At 37.9% G+C, this 27008-nt stretch overlaps 1 protein-coding gene across 16 annotated transcripts in view; it reads right to left on the reverse strand.

Moving 5' to 3' along the window:
• The window catches only part of LOC124425000 (potassium/sodium hyperpolarization-activated cyclic nucleotide-gated channel 3), a 62139-nt gene that overhangs the window by 12054 nt on the left and 23077 nt on the right, over positions 1 to 27008 (reverse strand). For 6 of the 16 annotated variants that reach the window (XM_046964725.1, XM_046964718.1, XM_046964723.1 and 3 more), the window contains 6 exons: positions 20401 to 20960; positions 18473 to 18743; positions 8747 to 8910; positions 7824 to 7960; positions 7559 to 7702; positions 4949 to 5023 (listed from right to left, as the gene is read on the reverse strand). In XM_046964725.1, the coding sequence (XP_046820681.1) occupies positions 4949 to 5023; positions 7559 to 7702; positions 7824 to 7960; positions 8747 to 8910; positions 18473 to 18743; positions 20401 to 20960 (1351 nt within the window). Of the gene's footprint in view, positions 1 to 1546; positions 1651 to 4892; positions 5098 to 5374; positions 5964 to 7558; positions 7703 to 7823; positions 7961 to 8746; positions 8911 to 18472; positions 18744 to 20400; positions 20961 to 27008 lie in introns of those variants that run through there. The other 10 variants (XM_046964722.1, XM_046964726.1, XM_046964724.1 and 7 more) reach the window with 6 other exon arrangements.

Consider the following 27008-nt stretch of genomic DNA (forward strand, 5'->3'; position numbering starts at 1 on the left):
AAAGAGAAGAGAAGAGAAGAAAGTCAGAAAGTAAGAAGGAAAGAACTCGACGTGGATAAAGAGATCGGGTGTATTAGTATCGAAAGACATTTTGTTTTTTTTTTGTTTTTTTTTTTTTGTTTTTCTTTTTTTTTTTGTGTAAGACAAAGTGCAAGGCAAAGATGAAAGAAAACAAGTGGAGCAAATTTATAGACAAAGGAACGTATCCCTTTTGTTTTTTTTTTTTTATTTTTCTTTTTTTTTTTTTTCCATTCACATTGAAGAAAAAGAAATTTCCATGTATTTAAGTAGATGCAAGATCGAATGTAAAAGAGCACGTGAGTGGCTCGTGATAGATACTACGGATAGAAATTTGGAAATTAATTATTCTTTTTCTTTTATACTAGGATTATCCCTTCGTCATTAATTTTTCTTTTTTTTTTTCTTTGTCTTTTTTCCTTTTTTTGTTTTTTTTTTTTTTTTTTTTCTCGTTTTCTTGTTATCCGCAAATATCCGTCGTTAGGCAAAGCGCTGGAAGCACCCGATAATTATTTAAACGTGGCCGAAGCCAATGAAATTTAATTATCTTGCTCGATTCGTCGTACGATACGATCGATATAGGGAGGGAAAATTGATAAAAGCTCCATACTCTTCTCATACACTGCTGCAGCCTTAAAACGCATAGAAAAATATAAAATTGAAGTTGGAACGGTGATGGTATCGTCGCCGTTACGTTTTCGCTTCTTCTCGTCTCTCTAGATCTAGATCTCTTTTTTTCTCTTCGCTTACTATCAATTAATCCGATCGGTCGACATCACCGATCCCGCTTATGGCAGATGCGTGTCGGACGAAGGATGGGCGTATGATGGATCTTCGAGCAAAAACAATAGTTTCTGGCGAGTGGATAAGAATGGATGGTACAAGTTGACCGTAGTGAGAAAAAGAGAGAGATAGAGAAAAATTGATGATTTACAGCATTAATAATCAAGAACCAATAAGCCATTCGTTAGTAAAAAAAAGCTTTCTCGATTTAGCAGACGCGCAAGCGTTAAAGCCACGATTCTTTATTAAAGCCTGGATTATGCTTCGATGAGTTAGTAATAAGAATATAATTATAGCAAAAAACACAACAATATTTCCGCTTGACCATCGTTAGGATTCTTTCAACGGAGAGAAAAAGAAAATGGAATAAAAAAGAAAAAAAAGAAAGAAGAAAAAAAAAAAAAAAAGAAGAAAAAATAAATGAACAACAAAATAAGAAGAAAAAAAAAGAAAAAGAAAGAAATAAAAAGGCTTGACGTATCCTCGCTCGACTTTTCTCTATTCCGTGTCTTCTCTTTTATGGTACATTCGAATGACGAATACTCGATCGATGATATTTCAATGACGTGAAAAAAACAAATAAATAATATAAAATTCAGATTGAAGAGTCCACTCGCCCATGACGACACTGTTGATGAATATACGAGGAGGAAACTATAAAATAATAAAGAAAAATGATTTAGAGAAAAGTAAATTACTTGAGAAACTTACTGTCTTAAATCATTGGATTGACGCTTTTGGTCAACTTGTACGTTGCGAATCTCGTTATTAGATTCGTATAGAAAACGTTATCATAGTTTTCTACGTATGTAGATCTTGGCTGCGAGATTGGAAAGTCGTCGCGCGCAACTGTGTGCGCGGATCGTTGCATAAAAATAAAATGGATACACGCACATACACATACATATATGTGTATACATGCGTGGTGGACATATGGACAAACGTGCAATGTGTTTATATACGTGTTTCCTCTTAGTTTTAGCGTTAAAGAGCGTACACAACACACGCACACACGTGCACGCGCACGCGCACGCATACACGAACACGCAAACGAGGTAGACGCACACACAGACACATCGTTTCTGGCGATGTTAATATGTGTGTGCGTGTAACGATCTTAAAGGGACCGAATGCTATTAATCATCGTCTATGTGATCTGTCATTTTTTCGCATCGCCCGTGAGTTATCGCCTCTTAATGTTCGCGCCTTTGAGCGTCCATTTGATGCGCTTGTTTTAACACTCGGTTCGATGAGCAAGCAACAAATTGCACTTGTAACCGTAATACTACTACCTCGTAATACTCATCTTCTTCACGCGCGCGCGTTTACTAGAATAACTCATGCGAATTTCAAAAAAAAAAGTTGCATAAACAGTGACGAGTATATAGGAGATATATATACATATATATATAAATGTATATATATATATATATATATATATATATATATATCGAATTCACGATCTATGAAATAAACAATTTACAACTAAATATATGTAATATTTATATAAATCTCTAACCTTCTTCTACACGTAAGTAATTAAGTACCTATTGTACTGTATCGTAAAGTAAAAGGAGAGCTAACGATTATTTTGTAAAATTGGATATGACGTCTAGCATAACACGTACAGGAGAGACAGATATATGGGATTATATGTCTTTTTTATTGTTGGGCTATGAAAGAAGAAAAGACATTGAAAGGACAGACGGACACATGATCGTTTCATTTTCTCCCGAGGAAAAAGATAATCGGGGAAAGATACGAGAAGAAGTAAGGAGAGAATAAGGAAGAATAAAGAAGAAAAAAAAAAGAGGAGAGAGAAAAAAAATGATATGCACGTCAGCTTAAGAGGAAAAATAGGAAAAATCGAAGAACGCGTATCTTGTTTTCTCCGTATCCTGGCAAAAGGAAAATTGTGCGAATGGAAAGATATGATATATATATACACACATATATATATATATATATAATGAGAAATTTTCTTGTTTTCTATCTCAGGCATCTAAAAACACGAAGGAAAACAGCAAGCAACGGGTCAAAACGTAACTCGGAAATCAGCCATATGGCTCGAACGGCATTGGATCGGATCGGAAAGTCGAGTGACGTGATATGGAGAATGTGTGAGAGTAGAGAGAGAGAGAGAGAGAGAGAGAGAGAGAAAGGGAAGGGAAGACGAAAAGGACAGATGGAAAAGAAGGTAAAGAAACGAAAAAGAGAGATATAGAGAGATAATGAATGGAAATGGGGACACACACACTGAACACGGGCACATTGCCAAAAAATCTCGGGCAAATAGGATTAATATACACCTAACACACACACCAATCACACACAGCACAGGCAGACCTACGGTCAGACCAATCAACTTTCTTGTCTCTTTAGAGTAACCCGTGTCGAATACCATACGGATTGAGGAGCCAGAATATAAGCCATTGTCTTTCTCCTTTTGTTCGGATTCTTTTCTCTCATCGCTTCCTTCGTTATTAGAGCCGAGATAACGCGTCTCGTCGTCTGTCTCTAAGCGGTGTCATCGCGATTACCTTTTCTTTTTCTCTTTCCCTTTCTCTTTCTCTTATTCTCTCTTTCTCTCTCTCTCTCTCTCTCTCTCTCTCTCTCTTTATCTATCTAGCTATCTATCTCTGTCTTTTTTCTTCTCTTTTTCCTTTTTTTTTTCTTCCACGCGATTCTCGATTATTACTCCTGATTATCACCGTCCTCTATATTTATGTACATATATCTCTTTCTTCATCTCTGTATATATATATATATATATATATATATATATATATATATATATGTATCGTTTTTCCTATCTTTTTTATCTATCTCTTCCTTTTTGCTTCTTAACATCGTTAACATCATAATGTATCAAGAAGAATAGCCATCGCGCGATTCGATCCGTATATGCATTTACTATGAGATACAAAAAACACATGCACACGTATCTAAGTCACGTGGATGCCCCTTGCAGGAAAAAGAAAAAAAAAAAAAAAAAAAGAAAAGAAAGAAAGAAAGAAACAAAAAAAAAAAAAGAAGAAACAACGAAAGACTCAAGATTCCTTGTCCAATTTAATTCGTCTTAAAATGCACATGCTTCACGTTTATCATCGCTTGTCGCGCAAGTAAGTCAATGTGAAATTATTCAGGCTTAAAATAAGGATACACGGTGGTAATCAAGATCGTAAACGATTAAGAATTATTATGAGGCGGATCGTCATGGAATTCGTCATTTTCCTTAAATATCACAGATGTGTCAAGCTAATGGTCGACCTTGATTCGCCGGTATTCGGCAGGGTTTACCCCGTATTAACTATTTCAATTCAAAACTCGAATGTATGCCTAGCAAGAAACGTAAATTTTAAGAAAAATATTCGTAGAAAAATCAGATCAAACGTCATACCAAAACCGTTCTCAGGGATTTTCAACAAAGGAACTAGCTCTAGTCGTGTTAAACATCGACACAGTACGTTGGAATACACGGTTCTCGATCGTCTTTAGGCCAAACACATCCAATTTTTTTTTATTTTCTTTTCGAAACAATACACGCCTTATCCTTTCGACAAATCAGGAATAGATTAGGAATTTACTGAGCTTCAAGAGAAAGAGAAAAGAAAAGAAGAACACTTCAAGTTGGATGTGTCGTAGCTAAAGGCGTCTTAATACCGAAATTCGAAAGAACACACGGCAAACTAATTGTTTATGCATATACCCCTATTAGGGAGAAGAAACGAACTGAAAAGCAAAACACGACAATATTAAACAATGGCAATCGTAACGTTAAAAAGTAACAGGTGAAGAGGGCTTTGAATAACGATATAGTAACGATAATAATAATAGGAACGAAACGATAATAATCAACGATAACAAAGGTTGTAATAATAACGATCTAGCAAAATATACATTATATATATATATGTGTATACATATGTATATGTATATATATATATATACACACACATATGTATATGCATACATATATTTATATGCAAATACGAATATAAATATATGCATATATATATATATATATATATATATATATATATATATATATATATTTATACGTAGAAACATTAAGTTTGAAGTTAACGAACGCTTGAATCAAGAAAGGGCATTTGGCCTTGGTTTCGGGATTACTAGGCAGGCACACCTTGCTGGTTCGGTCTGGTTGGGGCGGTGTCGCCCGACGCTCGTAGTGCCTCTCCGGCTGTTGATAAAGGGGGATCTGCAAACCCATTCGGAAACGTGTTCTCGCAATGCGCCTAGGAGTAGGACGACTTGTATAATTGTTCTCGTTATCTGGTTTCGACGTGTATGTGCGTGCGTGTAAGAGACAGAGGAATATTTCGAGCTTCTTTCTTTTCTTTGCTTCTTACTGGATGACGGGGGAGTTACTTTCATTTTTTTTATATTTTTTTTTTCTTTTTTTCTTTTCTGTTTCTTTTTTTTTTTTTTACGCGCGAATCGTAGATATGACAAATAATATTCTAATATATACATATGTCGATAAACTCGTTGTACGTATGCGAATCAATGACGATAAGGATTATGCCGATTGGCGGTCTTTTTCTTGGAAAAAAAAAAAAAAAAAAAAAAAAAAAAAAGAAAAAAAAAATAAATAGATAACCAAATAAATAAATAATTAAATAAAAATAAAAAAAAAAAAAAAATTAAGAACGTTCGATCTATTTCGAAAAGGATTACTGATTCTATTGTCGTTTGCCTTTGATTCTTATATATCGCTATTGTAAAACTTTTTGATAATTTTTTTCGACTCACCTAACATGTACTTATACTTTCTAAAAGCAGTACGTTTGTTAACTCTTATCGTGAGGTTTTCATTTTTCTTTTTTTTTTTGTTTTCTTTTTCTTTTTTCTCTTTTTTTTTTTTTTTTTTTTTTTTATTTCTCGTCGATCTATTTCAGCGTACTGTAGCCAATGGGTCGATAAAACGTTTACCTAATTCGAGGTAGGATAACGCGATATCTTATCTCGGCGAATTTTAGTGTCGAACAGAAGAGAAAAGAGAGGTAAAAGCAGAGGGGAGGCAATAGGATAATATAAAACGAAAGCGCAATAACATTTAGAATAAATAACAGACTGCTCCCCGATTCGACGAAAAGCCTGATTGATTCGTTGGTCTGTTCGCTGCGTCACGGTACACTCTACGGGCAGAACACAATAAGGAAAAACGTAAAATTCCATAAATATATCCTCCATTAATACGTATATATTAAATCGATCAACGATTTAGTAGTATGTTACACGATACCGCACGAATGTTTTTCACACGATCGATTATAAGATGAAAATTCTTTTTTTAACTTTATATATTTTCTTCCACGATATGATAAAGAGACGTTGAAATCTTTATCTATTATTGGATAATGTTAAGCTCCATAAAAACGGAACATGCTCTCTTCGTTTTTGCCTGCCGATCGTTTATCTACCAGGTTGGTAAAAACATGCCGCGCTTTTTCTTCTTCATTTTCTTCTTCTTCTTCTTCTTCTTCTTATTATTATTACTCTTTTTTCAATTTCTTTTTCTGTTTTTTTCTTTTTTTTTTTCTTTATTTTTTATTTATTTATTTTTCTTTTTCAAGCCTAAATCATATTATGATCGAATTGGAATTCGATGGATAAACTCAACGTTCGTTGAATTTATTATCTAAAGAGCAATGTCAAAAAAAAAAGAAAGATAATTCGTTACATAAAAAAAAAAAAAAAAAAAAAAAAAAGAGAAAAAAAAATAATAAAAATAAGATAATATTAAATTTTGGACGTTTTTGAGAAATCGACATTGTCCCTCACCAACCTGACGATATCGATCTCATTAACGTAATTCCTTATTCGGGCAAGGTGAATCCATTGGACTTTATATATGTATTATATTAGGTGAGATATATATATCGAAGAAACAATAATAATAATAATAATAATAATAATAATAATAGTAATAATAATAATAATAATAATAGTAATAATAATAATAACAATAATAATAATAATAATAACAAGAAAAGGATACTTATCGAAAGAGCTAAATGTACACGAGACCAACGGGTTCGCCTTGCATTTATCATTCATAATTATGCAAATTACCTGTTACCTTGTATCAGGTAAGGTCGCTCATAAATATCGGAATCTCGATCCAAATATAAGTTCGTTTTTCGAATAACAAATTAATAATGGCGATAAGATCTCGACAAAAAATTTCAAATATTCATGTCTGCGTGATAATTGAGGCGAACAAAGAAAAATAAATTAAAACGATCGAATTAGAGACAGAAATAATAATTTATATTATCGTAAATGAGAATTTGCAAAGAAATAAATTTATCGACAAAATTTCTGTCACATTTTAATTTCTCTCTCTCTCTCTCTCTCTCTCTCTTTCTTATTCGTATTCTCTTCCCCTCTTTCCCTTCCTTTCTCCTTCTCTACTTCTATAAACGCGATGACGATTCTTTTCGTAATTGTCATTTCCGAGAAGTGGTAATGACGTAAACGGAGCACGAACTTTACCTTGGATCGAGTCACTTTTTATAATTGATAAATGGCGACATTTTGAGACGTTGACTTTATACAAGGGACATCTTATGTGTATATATATATATATATATATATATATATATATATATATATATATATATATATATATATGTATATATATAAAATATATATATGTATATATATAAAATAAAAAAGTAAGTGATCGAGAAAAGATGCCATATATAATAATAAACGATAAAACACTCACATAGACCTCTTCCCATTGTGAGACATACCGCACCAGTCTTGACAAGCGTAGTAACCTAACGAGTGATAACAGTTTTGCAAGCCTGAGGATCCTGAGAGCACGTCCAGCATGCAGGATCTGGAAGGACTCACTGAAGTCCTGAAACTAAAAATCCCATCGATCGTGATCCTTCTTTTTTCTTCCTTCGAAAATTCCTAATTCAGCACGTGCGAACGTAAAAGAGAAAGAGAGAGGGAGAGTAAATTAAAAATAGCCAATTACTTACTTGATTAAATATGAGGAAAATATAGTCTAGCGGTATGGATGAGATGAGGTCGAGAAAGAACCAAGTCCTGAGGTAGTGTTTTGCGATTAACTTGGGATCCAATATCACTTGTTCGGCGTTATCTTGCTGCATTATACCTGCATGACAAAAATAAAGAAGGAAATCGATTCACGTTATATTTTTCTCTATCTCTCTACGCTTTTCTTCCATACTTTTTTCTTTTTCTTCTCCCTTAATTACACTCGAGTGAAAAATAAAAGCAATGACGTCGTGATCTCGATTTGAAAATCATAACGGAGCCTTTGATTGCGCGTACCCTACGAACAATTTAATTAGCCTTTGAGAGTAGTATCATCGTCGTTGTCGTCGGCATCGTCGTCGTCGTGATCGTCCGACGATGATAACCTCAACGAGATACGAAAACGCGGACTCTGACAATAATCTGGATCAAGAATTTATAACAATTGCGAATCGACGCCAAGCGCGTACACAGCTTGATGTGCACATACGTAACGTTTTCCATCGGTGTCAGGCTCGTGACCTAATTCCGCCCTTGTACCAACTCGAACGTGGTTCAAATTAATCCCTGTGCAATAACGAAATGTCAAGGAGTTGCTGTAGTTGGAATCAGTGACGTTCTCTCGACTTGCTAGACAATAACATCGTTGTATATTGCACTTAAGATCCCTCTTCCAGCCCCCCCTCCCCACCCCGTTCAATTTGGCCCGAGCCGCAGGTGGCGCTTAAGACGATCCTCGTTCCTTTGCTTTTCTGGTCCCTTCGAGATATCGATAACTCTTTGACGTGCCAACTATCGCGATACGGATCATCCACGTGTAAATCATTGATAAAAGTCAAACTTCTTCGAGGGAAAAGTTCGATACGTCGATATAACCATTAGGAGAAAGGATATTGGTACTTACCGGTCCTAAAGTTTACGACGATGTCTATGAGGAATATAGTGTCGGAAAGGCAGTTGAAGGCTATCCACCTAGTGCTTAGGTCGTCATTGAAAAAACTAATGGCAACTGGCAGAATTATCAAATTAGCAACCAGAAGGAGGAGCATGCAGAGGTCCCAGTAAAATCTGAAATCAGAGATAAGTATCGTTGGTGTCAGCGTTATTTCATTTCCCTTCATTTCGCGGTTATCTCGAGTAGCGAGCCAAGTTTGGATTAAGTCTGAAGAGGAAGGAAGTTAGAAAGAAGGCCGTGATCTTGTTGAGCGAGAGAGCGAGAGAGAGAGAGAGAAGAATTTCTCTTTCTGTTCTCTTTCGTGATAAAAGCCAATTTCTGAAAGTTCAGCTTTAATCAGTTCGATTCTGGTCCTACCGACAGCATTGGCCCACTTTTCCAACTAATAACGTTGCTACACCGGCACCAATATGAGTAGGTATATGTATGTACGTGCTCTTGGCGTGCTTGTTGGAAGACTCGATACATGGATGCCCTCGCATGTAATATTCGCAAACGAACAATGTTTTTCGGTTATGTCCTATCATCCGAATTCTACGGGGAGGATCTATTGCGGTTTTGATAATGAAGAGGCACAATAGGTGCATACACGCGCACACACACACACCCATACGTACACGTACGTATCTATATATGTATACGTACTAATTAATTCTAGAATTAAATTAAAAATAGAGAAGCACGGTAATAGTGTGCGCCTTTATGAAACACATCGAGAGGGTAAGACGAGTTTGTGCACGGCTTTTTTGTGCACTTGGAAGTACTCGAAACTTTGAGAGCTCCGTCAACTCGCTGAAGCCGACACACTCGTGAAATGAAGAGTGCGTGAGTTGATGCGTATAACGTTGGGGCACGTGCCCGACACCTCTTGCGTTCCAAATAAAAATATTCGCACGTACATGTGAATATGTATATTAATTAACGCTCTCGCTCTCTTTCACCGTCTCTTTTAATAAGTAACGATGTCAGAGAACTCATCAAAATGAGAGAAGGAAAAGAAGAAGAGAGAAAAAAAAAAAAAAGAAAAGAACTGCGAGAGAAGAGAAGAAAATTATTCTAATCGTATTCGAAGGCGAACGCTCCGCTCGTATTCTTCTCGTGATATAAACTGACCTAAAAGCCCGAAAAGATTACGCCTTAACCGTAGAACGATACCTTACTTGAAATTTATGAGTCTCTCTAACGAGCACGCTTCCCTGGATGCTGTGACTACGACCCTTTCGGGAATTCCTGACAATTTATCGGCTTCGCAGCCTTCACGAATATACTTTTTTTACTTTGCCTTGTCTCCTTTCTTTTCCTTTTTTTTTTCTCTTTTTTCTTTTCTCTTCTCCTTTTTTTTTTTAAAACACACGTTTATTTTTACCATCTCATTAAATTTTACGCGCCTCTTCGACGAAAGGATCATCGTGCAACGAAAAAAAGAAAAGAAAAAAAACAGAAAAATCCCATACATCGTATTATATTTTTCATATTATCGATGCTAGTATATCTAACGGTTGCACGTTTATATAAATCGCAACGGAGTTAGGTACAGAGACTCGATGAATTTTTTAGTATGCACTTTACCGAATGAGAATTCATACGCCCACTTGCGTACCTATATCTGGATATCAGGAGATATATATGTAATGCTGAAACAGATTATTTTAAGGGACGCCTTCTATTTTCGTACGCTTTTTATGTAAAGAAAAATATTGAAAACGATACGAATTATAAGCGTTTTTATTATTATCATCGTGGATTAAAATTGAAAGCATAAATTATAATTTACGATTGAACGGTTTATAATGAATAGGTAGGTACATTCTCGTATTCGTTTCGGATAATGCCCTAAGGAGACATCGAACCAGATAGCCAGTCTTGTTAAAGGCTGTCAACCGAACGTAGGCGTTCTACTAACAAAGATTCGTTGATGAATTCAAAGATGAATTTGTATGTGCGCCTCCGTACGTACAACGTATGCCATTACATCGATTAGCAAGGATCACCATGAAACAGTGGCCGTACCACACTCGACTGCATACACGTGTACTCGAACAATACGCGGGGTCGTCCATTGTCTGACAGAGGATGCTGACATAACCAGAAGCACGACCATTAATTTTATAGACTCAACACGCGTGCTCTCGCGTAAGCAGTATCGTAGCCCGCAAGAATAAGCCGAAACTTTTGGTTTCCTTTTCTTTTCAACGATTTAAACTATTTACACGTCTATTTGGTTAAATCTTTACGATGGGATTTGATCGTTTATAATAAATAATCGAGTTAAAAACAAATTTAAAGATAAGAGAATATTTTTATGGGATATAGATCGACGCTACACGATGGTACTAATCTCTTTGCGTGTTTGCTCGGACTTCTGCTAAACTCTATTATCAGATTATGAGGGTAATCCGATTAATTGGAAAAGACATTTAAACGGATAATGATAGGTACCTATCTATTTATCGAGAAGAAGAACGAAAGGCGTTAAGGAAGAAGATCGAATAAGATAGGAAAATCGCGTTCTATGTATGTACGTAGATATATGTATATATATATATATATATATATATATATATAGGTAATATTCGACGTGTGATAGCTCTGTTGGAACCGTGTAGTCGCTGTTGGCCTAGTATCAGCTGTAAGAATGATCTCAGAATAATCATCTGATTAAGCCAGAGGCTACTGTGTCAGTGCGGACACGTTGCCGAGTCGGTACGTGATCGCTCGCGTACTCCTGTGTTATGTGTACACACCTATTGTACACGTCGATGTTTCCCCTTGTGTCGAACGATCCGTCTATGTGTGTATACACGCACGCACGCACGCACGCACACACACACATATGTATATATCATGAACGCGCGATCTCGATCTTCCCTCCTTTTAAAGAATCCAATTTTTTTCCATTCTCGAACGTCCTTCGATTTTTCTATTAATTTTTATTAGAAAGAAAGATACGAAAAAGATTGGACCTTCTAAATCTTGTCAAATGGAGTCATCACGAAAACGTTTCTCTTTCTCTAAAACGATAACAGAGATTGCCTTTAGATAGACGAGAACATATATGAGATGCGTTATACACGCGTCTCGTATCAACGTTTGCATGTACGCGTGCTTCGTGTACCCGCGCATTCCCTCGGGTCAATTAAGACATCTAGTAGCTATTCTACTATGCCAGACAATGCTGCGGCCATATTAGGTACGATACGATGTTAACCGAATGTATACGTTTTACTTATCTGACTCCAATTGAATTTCGAAGGAAAGATCGATTTTCGAACAAATGATTGTGAAAAAAAATATCAATTGCCTCGGATAAATATAATGGGCTTAACGTTACGAGGGATGAAAAATGATGATCGCAGGGAGAAGATCGAGATCACTTTTCCTTATCAATTATTTCCTTTAATGGGAGTGTGCCATTTTCCTCGTGGTTTTGTCCATAACGAAAACTGGAAGGAAATTTAACGAGGCGCAATAACGAGCCATTTCGATCGGCTTCTCGTTAGACGTTACGAGCAAATGTACGTAGAAAAGAGATTCTAGTCTCTCTTTCTCTCTCTCTCTCTCTCTCTCTCGTACATTTCTGCACTACGTGAAAATAATCGTGCCTTTTTATTGTATCTCGTCGTATTCTTTCCGCTATTTGTCGCTCGCTCGCTCGCTCGCTCGTTCACTAGCTAGCTAGTTAACTAGCCAGCCAACCAGCCAGTCAGCCAGCTAACAATTTCATCGTAAAATTTCTTATTTTTTGTCGTAGAAAATAAAAGAGATAAACGTTCGACCATCGGGAAAAATTGTTTCGTCGTTCGCTCGACGCTTTTCCCGATCGAGAACTTTGCATCCAATCAAAGCCATCACGTGAACAGCTATTACATAAGAGGACTAAACGGGCTCTGCGCACGGGTTCGCGCAGCAGTAGGAAACCATAGTTTAAATTTGCAAACTACCTAATGATAGGGCAGACCCGAACAAGGCCTCTGCAATTTTCAACTGCCGGCTCTCTCTCTCACTCTCTCTCTCTTGATCTTTATGATCCAAGATTCGAGTAAAGGAGAAGAACGCGTTGATTGGGATCGATCATAAAATCATTCATCGAAAATATAGACGTTCGTAATGAATTTTAATCTCACGATTAAATCGTGAGCAATTTTGACAAATGCGCATTGATAAAAGCACGCGTTACATAAAACGCCGATTGAGGCGTAAGCACGTATTATTTCCTCTTAACTCGTTTTCCCGAGATCCGGAGGTATTGCCTTACAGCCAGGAGAGATTCCAACAATTTAAAATGGAGTAATCCACATTCAGAGAATATTATACGGAGTATCAAGTGGATCCAATTTTGCGATGCTATTTAATACGGCTTCAAAACTTTCATGCGTCAGACGCCTTTAAATACAACATACCCGTAACAGTATATAAAGGGAGAACGTTAAAGACAGAAAAATTAACTGGAGTGAACTACGATGTCAATGTTGAATATATAACGACGACTATTAATAAAATACTTTCGACAAAAAGATTTATCATCGTATACGTTGACGGATTATTCTTTGAAAAAAGATAAATCGAAGAGAGAGAGAGAGAGAGAGAGGGAAAGGAAGGAAGAAAGAAAGAAAGAAAGAAAGAAAGAAAGAAAGAAAGAAAGAAAGAAAGAAAGAAAGAAAGAAAGAAAGAAAGAAGCAAAGAGTTAGATTAAATATTCAGAAAGAAAAAGATAAAGGGTGGAAAGAAATATGATCGTACGAGATTACAAAACGATCCTTGTTGAATAATAGAAGGAGTCAGAGGAATATTTTAGCATAAACGCCAAGCTGACAAGACACAATACGATACGATAGGATAGTATAGGATACGATAAGATAGGATACGATGCGATGCGATGCGACACATACGTATTTATACGTACGTATGCGCGAGGAAGAAAAAGAGGTGGCTCCCAAGGTGGATCTTTATTCGCGGTAGTTGTCTATATAGCATGTTGACACACGCCGCTTAATGTAGTTCAATCGAGTCAAGCCGCAAACCTGAAGCGATACGATCGATCCCCGAGTAAGTTTCCGAGCTCGTTTCTCTTCTCTGATGGAGCCAACGCGTCTTGCTTGTACGTTCGCGTTCGCACAAATACACTACCAAACCTGGCACATTGTTGTTTGGCGCGCTTTTGCATATTGATTCACGATTAAACAGTTATTTCGATGCATGCGAACGTCGATAAACGAAAATGCTGAATTTTCGCCTTGTTAGGGGTTCCTCTATTAAATCCAGAACGTTGCTTTAACGATCGTATAACTTTATTCCTTATTGAATTTTTCTCGGATGACTTTAATAAATTTTCCCAAAACTAGAGAGAAAGAGAGAGAATGACAGAGAGAACTAGCCAAAGTTTAAATTCGACTTTCTCTCTTTTGCGTTCGAGTAAGATATAATACGATTCGTAAACGTTCTCGCAAGCTACTGCCTTTCGCGAATATACAATGATAACTCCTCGAGCCTGAAAGTTTCGAGAAGTACGAAAATATATCTGGTTGAAATTATACGACCAAATAAAATATTGCGTACAAACGTCGCGCCTCCGTCAAGAAGGCGCGGCTGCCACTTTCTAAACTGGTCTTGTTCAAAGCATCCAGGTTATTATATGGAGGTTATAATCCGCGAAAGGCGGATTCTTCTTTGTGGCCCTGACTTCTTCGAACGCAAGGTCGACCTTAGCGAATCAACCTTCGGAACAGGTCGGAAATACCCTTTCGTCCTGATTCCGACGAGAGAGGGAGGAGCTTTTGCTTCAACTTCCCGACCTGAATGATTCGCTTTCGAGTTTCCGCCTCCATCTAATCTCAAGAGAGAGAGAGAGAGAGAGAGAGTTTCCCATGCACTTCGTATACACAGATATTATATACCTATGTACATATAATATTTTAACCGTTATACATATACGTAGTAGAACGAAGCAGATTCTTCCTTTCTCCATCTCTCTCTTTACCTATGTAGGTAAGTAAGCGTATTCGTTGGTGGACATGCAAGTATCGAAAGAGCTCTCGTATTGGTGAGCTGGCAATGTCTACGCTCAATCTCACTGGGCCATGGCCGCCCAGAGGCTGCTGTAACGAACGAGGGCCGCATCAAATATTTTATTAGCTCAAGATTAACGGACCTCCTTCCGCCCTTTTCGATCCTCTCTAACGGCGAAGGAACAACGCGTGCGTACGTTGAAACTAACGTTAATCGTTTCCGGTTCGTTCCCTTCTTCTCTTAGCAGGCTATCATTAGATTCGACGAATAGACTTTTATCGTTCTATTTTTATCATCCTCCCTCTTTCCTCCCGTCGACGTTGTTTCCTTTGAAACAAAAAATATTTCCACGCTCTTTGCACGCATATATGCCTGATGCTTTTTATATTCTACCTGGGGATAATTAGAAATTCTAAAGCTTCCTTTCGCGAGCGTCAATTACACAGGGTAGGCACTTGTTTTCTCCAAAGGTTGCTTTCTTTTTTATCGTAAAAAAAACGAAAATGGAACGCTGACGCTATTTTATATTTTTAAAATTTTCACGACAAAGGGAAAAAGACGATAAAACAAAATAGAAGAAAAAGAGGAAGAAGAAAAAAAAGCGAGAGAGAGAGAGAGAGAGAGAGAGAGAGAGAGAGAGATGTGCATGCGCTTACAGGGAAAAACGAAAGAAAGACTTCGTACGAAGGGCCCCTATACCTTATTTCTAAGCTTTCACAACCTTGATTGTCAGCCTGAATCGTAGATTGTTCGGGGTCGAGTAATAAATGATGCATGAAAAAGGAACGATACGGAACGAGTTTTGCGAGCGTTAAAACTTGAAACGAAAAGATTGAACAACCGAGAAAAGAGTTGTCCGATGGAAGGAGAATGAAATATTTGCATAGAATGTCTTAGTTCTCTGTATATCTTCATACATCATCTACGTAGATAAGTATGTTCGTCATAGTACGATATATGCATAATATACTCATAGAATCGATATTCTCTCATTGTCGAGACATTAAGACGACGTCATTGAAGTATGCAGGTAAAAAAAAAAAGACTAACGTAAGAGGAAAAATGAAAGAAACGAGAGAGAGCGAAAGAGACGCTCGCGTTTGCTTCACCGATGGCAATTCGGGGGGAGAGAGGAAAGGAGAAGGAACATCGTGTAGGTCAATTTGTTCCTTCCGGAGACCGGAGTCGATTGTTTCATTGACACGATACATTTCTAGCTGTGGTTCCGAGCCGCGAGAAAAACTTACCGACGACGACGACGACGACGACGACGACGAATGAATTTTCTCATATTATCGGCTTGCTTTTTTGCCTGTTTGCCTGTTTTTACACGGTACGATTGTAATTAATGAAAGCACGTCTTATGGAGGGCGGCGTGCGAAGATCGGAGGGACGCTTACAAGTGAGCGAGAGAGGAAGATGAATTTAACCGGGGGCGCAATTAAGATGACTTAATTAATTAATACGTCTCTATTCCTGTGTTAATTCCAGTGACCCTGACCCACGCCTACCATGTCGACCAAGAAGAGGACGTTTGTCCGTTTCATTTTTTCCTGTTCTCCTCCTCCTCCTCCTCCTCCTTCTTTACGCGCTCCTCTTTCATTTTTTTCCTTTTTCTTTCTTCTCATCACACCTCCATTCGTCCTTCCGCATTTCTCACACCTTTTTCATTCCCATCTAACCAACTAAAATAAAACTCATCTATCGTAAAATCTCTGTTCTTCTTTTTTTTTCTATTTATTCTTATCTTCGAGCATCTCTCTACTGTTAATGATAAAATAAAGAAAGAAAAACAAAAAAAAAAAAATTCGGTTTGAAAGTAAAAGCCGTAGGAAGTGAGAGAGATATAGCGATAATTAACGCAACATGATACGTTTGATCGTCTACTGGGCGTTATAACGACTCGATCAATTATAGTCAAGTAGGACCGATCGAGAGCCAAACGTGTACGTTACCTTACTTATGTATGTATACGGAGAACGTTATATATCTTTGGATCGCGAAACGAGAAAATCCACACCTGAAATCGCAGATGCCTTTCGATCGAGAGAGATTTTCGTTTCTGTAATATGACATAATTGATGTGAGATAAAATTTATCTGCGAAATAAATTATTCTAATAACCGAAACGGTACTCGATAAGCGAAGGCAAAATCGAAGCAACTATTTTCAGTGCAAGCTTTAAACAACTGACATCTGGTCTTCTTAGAGATCAAGGGTCACTTTTATATGTCGAATCGCTTGGCACTAATATCTTTTGCTTCCTGGAAGGATAAAAATAGTTTGCAGACATTCATGGGATTTCCAAATGCTCGCCGCGTAATAGATATATATCCGGCTATTTATTTCTTAGCCGTAATCGATAATCGAGGTATGGATCTTAAAGAGATTCGACGAAAATCATATCAGCATCTTACCGACTCTATCCATTTATACTAAACGTACTTTCTATTTTATCCCCTCGTTAAAAAGTTTATTACAACGAGGAAAAACGTGAATAGGCTGAATGCCACGAGGGAAGAAAATTCTCGTTCGCAGATGTGCTTCTAATATCATAAAGAGCTTCGTTAGTTCTGCCTACGAAAAGATACGAGTATCGTCAAGGGCCATTCGAATAAAAGTTTCAGTTTCATCTGTTTCGAAGTCATAGAAAAAGTTTCCACTTCCTCCTCCTGTCTACCTCCTATCCCTCGACCGAGAGTATCTTGATGCACCGGGATCGTAGATACTCGCGTACTTAAGGAAAAGTACGGAGCGAGATCGTTCGCGCTGCGTAGGTAATTAGCCAAGATTTCGAATGGAAACGCCAAGTAATTTCAAACAATTAGAAGGACAAACGCGTATTGGGCCGAGGTATACTGTTTCATGCATTATAGAATGGGCATTGGATCGGAGCTAATTCCGCTCGTTTGATAATACGAGCAGTGTATTCGTGAAAGAAGGACGACGAATTCGAGCGGATTCTCGTAAACTGTCCCTTATCGCTAATGAGTAATCCGAGCTATCCGTGTACGGCAAAAGGACACGTCCACCTTAGAAGGACGCCGACTTAGTAGTAGGCGCAAGCTTAGATCCTATTTCAGAATCGTAAATTCCTTCGTTCCTCTACCTGAAACTATCTTTCTTATTCCGATGAATTTAGCTATTTGCCTAGTCTATTTGCCTAGGAGAAATTGACATTTTATACGTCTTTTAAATCAAAGAGATACACAAGTAAATATATACCGTATAAATTTTCTGATAGGTATAAATGACTCACGTGATCCGTCAAAGCGTGTGAGACCGAGAATTTAAAAAGGATCCTAAGGTTACGCGTTTTTATTGTGTAACTCTTACACTTACACATATCTATTTATGTACGCCGAGTGTATTAAAAAAATCATCGATGTATTACGCAACGTGAAAACGATTCGAAAAAAAAAGCAGACGATTACAAGGATGACGGGTACATAAGAGATAAGACGCTACGTATTTATAATATTCCACGCTAAACAAGGAGCATGGAATGTTAATCGATTCAATCGTTTCTCTTGGCTTATCGAAGGTATTTCTCGAAAATGATCAAGAATCGGGATATATATATATATATATATATATATATATATATATGCCTAGTAAATTGATATATATGTAACGTGTGCGCGATCGATGATAAATGATTGATCTTACCGAAAACTGGAGCAAGGATGGATGACCCAGTGACCCGCCGCCTTTTGCCTGATCCTTTCCTTCATAAGTGCCTTCTTGCTGCCGAAGAGTTTCATCGCAAGCTTGTTATCCGTCGGCTGAAAGAGGGCTTGAAGTTGATTCTTAAGGAAGCTCTGTTTAACCTCCTGGCCCGGGAGACCCGGGCCCGGTTCCTCTTTCGGCGTCCCATAGAGGGACACATCGTCCACTCCGAAGTGGACTTTACCGCTGCCTTTGTAATTCATCTCGTTGCCTGCAAAAAGAAAAAAAAAAACAAAATCGATGATCGTTTATCGTTTAATTTGATATTTCTTTTTACTCGAGAACAAGACTCACGAGAAATGTAAACGTTCTCGTTCGAAATAGATTCGGACTTTAAGGATATGTTTTTACCGTTGCACAACAACGGTGTCCTCTGTCCCTCTAAAATGAAACTCTGGCTATCGTGGAACTTTGGAAAATCCTCCATGTTTTGCTCTCTCTCTCTCTCTCTCTCTCTCTCTCTCACTCTTTTTCTCTCTCTACCTTGGCATTTGCACGCAAGCGAGCGTCGAACGAAAAGACTCGAGCAAACAGAGAATCGAAGACGTACCGAAACTCGACTGAAGAAGGCAAAGACGATGGCAGGGAATAAGAAGAGGAGAAGGAAGAAGATGAAAGAGAAGACGACGAGAGAAAGAGAAAGAAGAGGAACATAATCACTGACCGGTTCTATCGAGAAATTATGCTTCGCCTTCTACTTATTTATCTTGCGCGTCAAGTTCATGCAAATCTCAAGTTGGTACGTATCATGCCTTTTTCTCGCCCTTGCGTGACATTCGCGATCGAAAAGGAAGATGACTACGGACGAACGTACAAAGATTATCTCGCGTGACGCGTCGAGGATGTGCGTTCGACGACGAATGACCGAGACCGAATGGAAGAATAATATACGTGGAGCTCAAAGTAACACGTCCATATTATATATTGTATTATACCTACATATAGAGATATATAAGTATATAAATTCTCTATATAATATTATATATGTATGTTCCGGAACCGGCTTCAAACGTGGCATCGTTCTCTCGCTATCGTATCCTCATTCCTTTTATCGTCGCGCTACGGTGCTCTCACGTGAGATACTTTGGAAACGATTCGTTGACTTTGTATTTACATATATATACATATATATCATACATACATACATACATACATATATACATACATATATATATATATATATATATATATATATGTTCATGTATATACACATCCATCTACATATGTATGAACGTAGACAAACTTTCGAATATCATCTAATGGATAAAATTTTCCGTTTGCCTATTTTTTACTGCAAACAACATCTCTCGTTCTCTGTATCATATTGTACGATCATTAATTCACGCATTTGCGTTTGTCTCGTTCTATACAAACAAAATATAAATATATTACCACTACTTCTATCATCGAGCGTTACGAAATCGATATAATGATGGAAAGAGAGAGAGAGAGAGAGAGAGAGAGAGAGAGAGAGAGAGAGAGAGAGAGAGAGACTTAATACGCTCCTCTAATCATTTCGCGATTTCACCTGGCAACATCGAGAGACGCGAAGCAATATGATAATGTATACAATATCAATAAATATGCAACTGCGTCTATAGCTTCTTTATATTTCACGAGCCGATAATAGGCTCGTTACGTGCGTTAGCCGAACGACCGATTTAAAGTTTCACGCTTGCTCGAGCACGTCGATATATATGTACATATATACCTGCTCATTTACTCTCTACCTACTTCAACTCTACCTAATGCGGTATAGGAATTATAAAAAGGTAATAAAAAGAAAAAGAGAGAGAGAGAGAAAAAAAAGAAGAATGTTACAAGTTAGAATAGAAATTGAAAAGTCAGGAGTAAAGAAGGTCGGTTACCTGTATCGCCCAAGAAGTCAGTGATTAGCAGTGCCTCGTCGTCTAAAGCGGTGACGAGACTGTCTGTACAGGTGTTGGTGTTCTCGATGCTAATCTTGATGCTGTCATCTTTGTTGAGTCTTGGATGATTGTTCGCGGCGGGGTTGTTACCGGCGTGGCAGTTGTTGTTGTTATTGTGGTTGTTGTTGTTGTTATTGTTATTGTTATTGTTATTGTTGTTGTTGTTGTTGTTGTTGTTGTTGTTGTTGTTGTTGTTATTGGCGGTCTGCTGCTGACCGAGGTGGTGATGAGGCGAACGTACGGATTCTGTGCTACTGGTGTGTAAACTGATCCCGGTGGTAGCTCTTCCATTTACCAATCGTAGACTCGGTGCACGTCGGCCGCCGACACTGCCTCCGCCGCCACCTCCTCCGCCGCCACCTCCTCCGCCACCACCACCACCGCCTCCTCCTCCTCCGCCACCACCACCACCACCACCACCACCACCACCACCACCGGTAGTGCTACTCACGGAACGGCCACCGACTCCACCGCCACCGCCACCACCACCTTCGCCCTCCCTGAAACGCATAATCGTTGTATAAATAATTAGTCGATAAAGAAAATATTTGTAATATTAGTCGCGAATAACGATTAGCACGGCCAGCACGTGGTCCTAACTGATATATTCGACGATCTTATCGCTAATGATATTTCTAACTGAGCAGTGAAACATTTGTTTTCTTTTCCTTTTTTTTCCCTTTCTTTCTTCTTTTTCTTTCTCTTTTGTTTTTTATTTTCCAAATAGATAGACAAATAGATAGATAGATGTGCGCGTTCATTAAGTAAACACGACCCAATATAATTATAAAATTTTTACGACTAACTTCTGTTTCTTTTTTTTTTTAAATATATATGTACGCTTCAATACTATTTACGCTTTCTACACGACCTACGCATTTGCATAATGATGGATGATGCATTCGAATGAATAGGAGCACGTTATATGTTTCTTTATATTTGTTCGGCGCGAACGAGAGGCGTTTTTGATAGAAAAAGAAAAAAGAAAAGAAGAAAGAAACGAGGAAACGTAAAGGAGAAGAAGGAGGAGGTGGAGGAAGAAGAATAAAAAAGAGAAGAAAAAAGAAAGCAAAGGGAGCGGCGTCAAAAGAGGTAGCGTCTTCGGAGCGCTCTGCCACTTCGTGACGTGCGGGGAGGAAGAAAAAAGTCGCGTGGGAGTAGGACACCAACACACAGGTATACGTGATGCAAGCACGTGCATGAAGAGGCGACAGGATAATATACATTTAAGTGCCCGACCGATGATATCTATAGTTAGAACGTGTGTCATCGCGAAAATAAGGGCTCGATCGACTGTTCGTTCGTTTCTTCGAAAGGCTTCAAATTGACCCTCGAAGGTCTCTATCTCTCTCTCTCTCACGAGGAGCAAACGCATTTCTTCTTCGGCTATCTTCGTGACGTGCCGCTAAACGTTTACGTATACATTACGTAGGAAAAGCTTGTAAGATCGATGCAAAAGATACCAACGCATGTACATATGTATGCATTTATCTATGTACGTATACATGAACGTATGTATGTATACAGATATATATCTATCTACAACTGGAGCCGCACACATCGACGATTGTATATAAATTTAAAGTGTGTGTCCAAAACGTATGTACAACGAATAACCTCTAGCCGGTACTAGAATCTATTTTAAGAAGAAGCTTCCCCACCGGGTGACGCGCTCGTCCAGAGGCAGAAAGCATCCGCGAGTCTTTCTCGTCGAGTGGCTTAGGCCCTCGAAAAACGACGAGCGAGCTAGGAAAAAAAGAGAAAAGAGAAAAAAGAAAAAAAAGAAAACAAATAAAAAAACAAGAAAGGTGTCAAGGTTCGCTTTCGATTGCTAACTTTTCAATTTATCGAAGAAGAGAATGGTCCATGAGTAGGTTCGACTGGTCCGTCGGCTTTTACCGAGGTCGTACGAGGTAGAGTGCAAGGGCGGAGAAGAATAAGGCGGGGCTGCGGAATTCGAGAGCGCAGGGTCGCCAACGGGATCAAAAGAGAAAGAGAGAGAAAGAGTTCGACAAGTTGATCTCTCTGCCCGATCGTAACAACGCTTCTTCTTCAAGATCGTTTAATCATACAGGAAATTAAGAGAAAAACAAAAAGAAAGAAAGAAAAGTAAAAAGAAGGAAGAGAAATAAAAGTACATTGCCTATTAAAATTTTATTTTTAACGCGAATGCGATTACATTTACGGAATATCGAACAACAGAGGTTATCTTTCGACCGATAAACTTTTTATTTGTGTCCTTTCTCCCTTTCCCCTCTACCCCCGGAATAATAAAACCCGCATTTAAAGTTGCTCTATCTTTTTTCATTCCCGAAATTGCTCTCTCTTTCTATCTCTCCATCTCTCCATCCAACCATTCATCCATCTATCTATCTATCTATCTATCTATCTATCTATCTATCTTTCTGCTCGCGCAAAGCTTTAATCTACGCGACAAATCTCTAGGTCGTTGATAACCCTCTTTCGCAAGGCAGATTCTATAACTCTTACGTATCGTCACTTTTCATTTTCAAAGGAAACAAGAAACGAGCGTACATTTCGAAAGGATGACATAGCGTTAAAGGATTAAATCAGTCCTCGCGTGTCAATCCAGCGTAAAAAACGAGAGACAACCGAACGAAACTTTCGCTAAACGCAATTGGTATAAAAGTTAGAGAGAGAGAGAGAGAGAGAGAGAAAAAGAGATTGATCCTGATCGATTTATCAACGATACGAGGAAAGATTTATATCGACGAATATGGTAAGATCGATTAGCGCGACGAATGAGGAGATAAACAACGCGCCTTATCCATCAATTGATTCTCTTTGACGAATTTCTAATAATTGTATCGATTACGCCATCCACTCGCTTCTTAAACTATCGCTTACAAATATGATCTTCGCGCGTCTCATAGTGATGTAATTAATCCACTTAATGAATATTTCATAAACTGGCGTAAAAATTTTTATGAAACACGATATCACGTCTGTTCTTCGCAAAAGAAAGACAATAGGTACGTAAGAGTAATGCGAATTTATAAAAAAAGAAAAAAAAAAAAAAGAGAGAGAGAAACCACTTTTAAAAGGGTGATTTTAAATGTCGAAGGAAAAAAAAGAAGAAAGACTCGACAGGAAAAAACGACACGGAATTTGAATTCGCGTTAATATGCTCGACGACTTATTAATTGAATAACATTGTAAATAACTGTCGACTCCGAGGAACAATAAATTGTAGCTTACGGACGGATAATCACGCGAGTCGACGAAGCATTTAATCTCTCGTTACGTTTACATCGATGACGCAGCTATTTGTTTTTCATCAGGTATAAAATAATAACTGCAGTCTTTGTCGCGTTACCAATGTGAACGAGTATATCATTTGCTAATTGATTAACTATGATTCTACAATCAATACCAGGTAAAAATCTTTAGAAACGAATATAAGAAAAAAATGGTTAAAGGAAGGATGTTTCGCGCAAGTTTATGAAAAGTATCAATTTAAAATCTCATTAACGTGAAATATCTTGAGAAGATTAAGGAGATTGAGAAGTAGTATTCTACAAATGAAAGAGAGAAAAATTGTCAGAAGGATAAAATAAAACAATGTTGTATTAATCGACGATAAAGAATAAAAATGTGTGAATCGCATCGACGAGCGGCTTATTGAAATGCAGCAATTCGTTTAAATTAGCTACGGTTCGGTGGCTCGCATGGGACGACTAAGTTTCTCTCTCTCTCTCTCTCTCTCTCTCTCTCTCTCTCTCTCTCGTTCGACGTCAAATTGGACCGAACGTCGATCGATTAACGTCGTCTTCGTCGATAAACGTTAATCATCGTCGATCCGTCGACGTGCGTCTCGGAAAGGCGTCAACTCTTCGAGAAGAAATAGAAAAGCTAATAGCGTTCCCATTGTTTCCTTTTCATATATACGAAGCAACAAAGATTCGATTTGTTCTTTAGCTTCACTTTATTGCATACGGCCACGACGATATTCATTAACTATGCGTGAAATCGCACGTTTTAATCTAAAACAAAGAAACAGATTCGACGAAACGGATTAAAAGAAAAATGATGAGATGGAAATTCGCATTGTTTTTCAAGATCCGACTTGCCTTTTTCTTGAGTTCTTGTGAAATTACGTATGCAGTTTTGGATACGCGTGTGCGTAGGTCTCGTAATTACACATATGAGCAAAAGTACGAGATCGTGCGTTTCGAGTTCTTCCGGCCGAGTATCGTGAATTTTAATTGACACCGTTTGTCGAGAGACTCCAATAAAAAGCAACTAACTGAACGCGTACGCGCGCGCGTGCGTCTTTACGCTCTTTTCTTAAATTCGTCGATTAAATACTCGCCGACAACGACGACGACAACGCAGACGAGCAAAATTCCTCGTATCTGCGTTTAACCTTCGAGAAGAATGATGGCCATTCGACGAAAGCCGCCATTTATTTTTACTTCCATTTCTATTCATATATCATCGCGGAACTATTTCGAACTCATTCTCATTCTATAAGAGTACTTTTTCTCTACTTTCGACCCTGACTGTAAGAAATGATATTCTCTCTCTCTCTCTCTCTCTCTCTCTCCTCCATCCATATAGGTAAGTATATGTATACGTGCCGTGTACACACCTTTAGGTACGTGCTGATGGTACCTGAGCACGCGGAATACGTGTTTGTTCCAATGTCAGCACGTCAATTAAAAATGAACGCCTCCTTAGAGCGTAGCCTTATTAAATCCGTCCCACTCTTTTTCCCTCTTTCTTTCTCTCCGTTTACATTTCTCCCTTAACATCGCTTTCCTACCACCAAATACACATTTCAACGTTTCATTATTATTTTCTTATTACGTAGTCGGGTCTTTTTCTTTTTGTTTTTGTACTTTTGTTTTCTTTTCCTTCCTTATAACAACCGATAACACGGTTTCATGACCGACACAACTTTTAAATCCCGTCATTCTCGAGTTCCACGTTTTTGATATAAACTGGCTTGTTAACGAAAACTAACGAGAGAACAATGTGCTTGAAACAAGCAGAGAGGAAGAGAGAGAGAGAGAGAGAGAGAGAGAGAGAGAGAGAGAAGGAAGAGAACACCGGTTGCAGTTCCGTCTTCTAACTTTTATCTTATCGTCTTTTGTATCCGTGCAATGCCACTTGCATCGCCGTTATAGAAGCGTACCGCGCCGTCTTCACGATCAATATTTAATTTAAGATTTGAATTAGCTTTCAGAAAATATTTGCTCTACTTTCGGACTTTGAAAAGGCATTGCATCGTTAAAGAAATTTCGTTTAGACAAGGGCAAAACGAAATGTACGAATAGTAAGAATAAGATTAGATGATCATCGAAAATATACCAAATTTGATGTATGACGTTGGGTATTCCGTCAATTGCAAGTCGTACACTTTTCGAGATATGAACAATCACCCGTAATTTTTTTCATTTATGATATATCGATTGATTATTTCTATACAAATAAGAAGAAGCTTCCTCGGTAATCGTTTACAAGCCAATGTTTCATAACATTATTTATATATATATATATATATATATATATGTGTGTGTGTGTGTGTATATATATATATACACATATACTCGTAAACGATATTTTATGCGTGAATGACTCTCAGGAGTATAACGATTTATTTGCAGTGTCAATATTACGTTCACTTGATTGTTACGATTTTATGATTCGAGCTATATCGGGAAGAGAAAAAGAAATAAAAGAAAAAAAGTGATTGAGAGTACCGACCAAGGACGTTGTTGAATTTTCATTTCTCGACGGTGGGAAAATGTTCTCTCTCTCTTCCTCCCTTTCTTTTTCTTTTTTCTCTATCCTGTTTTTTCCCTGGTAAAAGGATCGAACCTTAATAAAGTGGGCGTATATCTAGTCCATCGAGCGAGCGTTCGTCGCGCGCGAAGAGCAGAAACGTTAATTAATGAATTATTCACGAGGCGAAAGTATACAAGGAAGAAGCGTACCGAAGAGTATCGAAATAAATCAAGCGACGTCTGTCCCTTGTAAAACCGAGGTCATAATCGGTGATTCGACGATGACGATTCCGAGAATGCCTTTTAAGTAAACGCGAACGAGTCTCTCGACGAATATAAACGATCTGCTTCTATCTCTGCTCCAGAAAAATCTCTTTTCAACTTATAAACTCCGTTAACTGCTTCTCAATATCTACGTAAATATTTACACGAGGGCTTACGTTAGTTGGCATACCGTTCGCATAATCCTAACGTGGGACGAAGCAATTTCTATATTCGCGAGTAGTTTGTTTCTTTTACCGTTTGATAATAGATACATACGGTGGTCATGTATCTTCGATTTTCTGTTTTTACAAGGTGTCGAAAGAGAAAAGGAATAGGCAGTTTGCATTAATTGTCTTTTGAGATTTCTTCAAAGTCATAAGCAATCCTATTGAAATTTCTATAATATAGAAAAGAGGAGAAAAAGAAAAAGTTGAAATCGTAACTGAATAAAAATGATCTTTGCAATAATCGTGACGTACGTAAGGAGACTAATCAGCTGTGTCGAATGTGTGATATGTGATTCGTAAGATATCA

Source organism: Vespa crabro, chromosome 6 (genome assembly GCF_910589235.1).
Source record: "Vespa crabro chromosome 6, iyVesCrab1.2, whole genome shotgun sequence".
Lineage (NCBI taxonomy): Eukaryota > Metazoa > Arthropoda > Insecta > Hymenoptera > Vespidae > Vespa > Vespa crabro.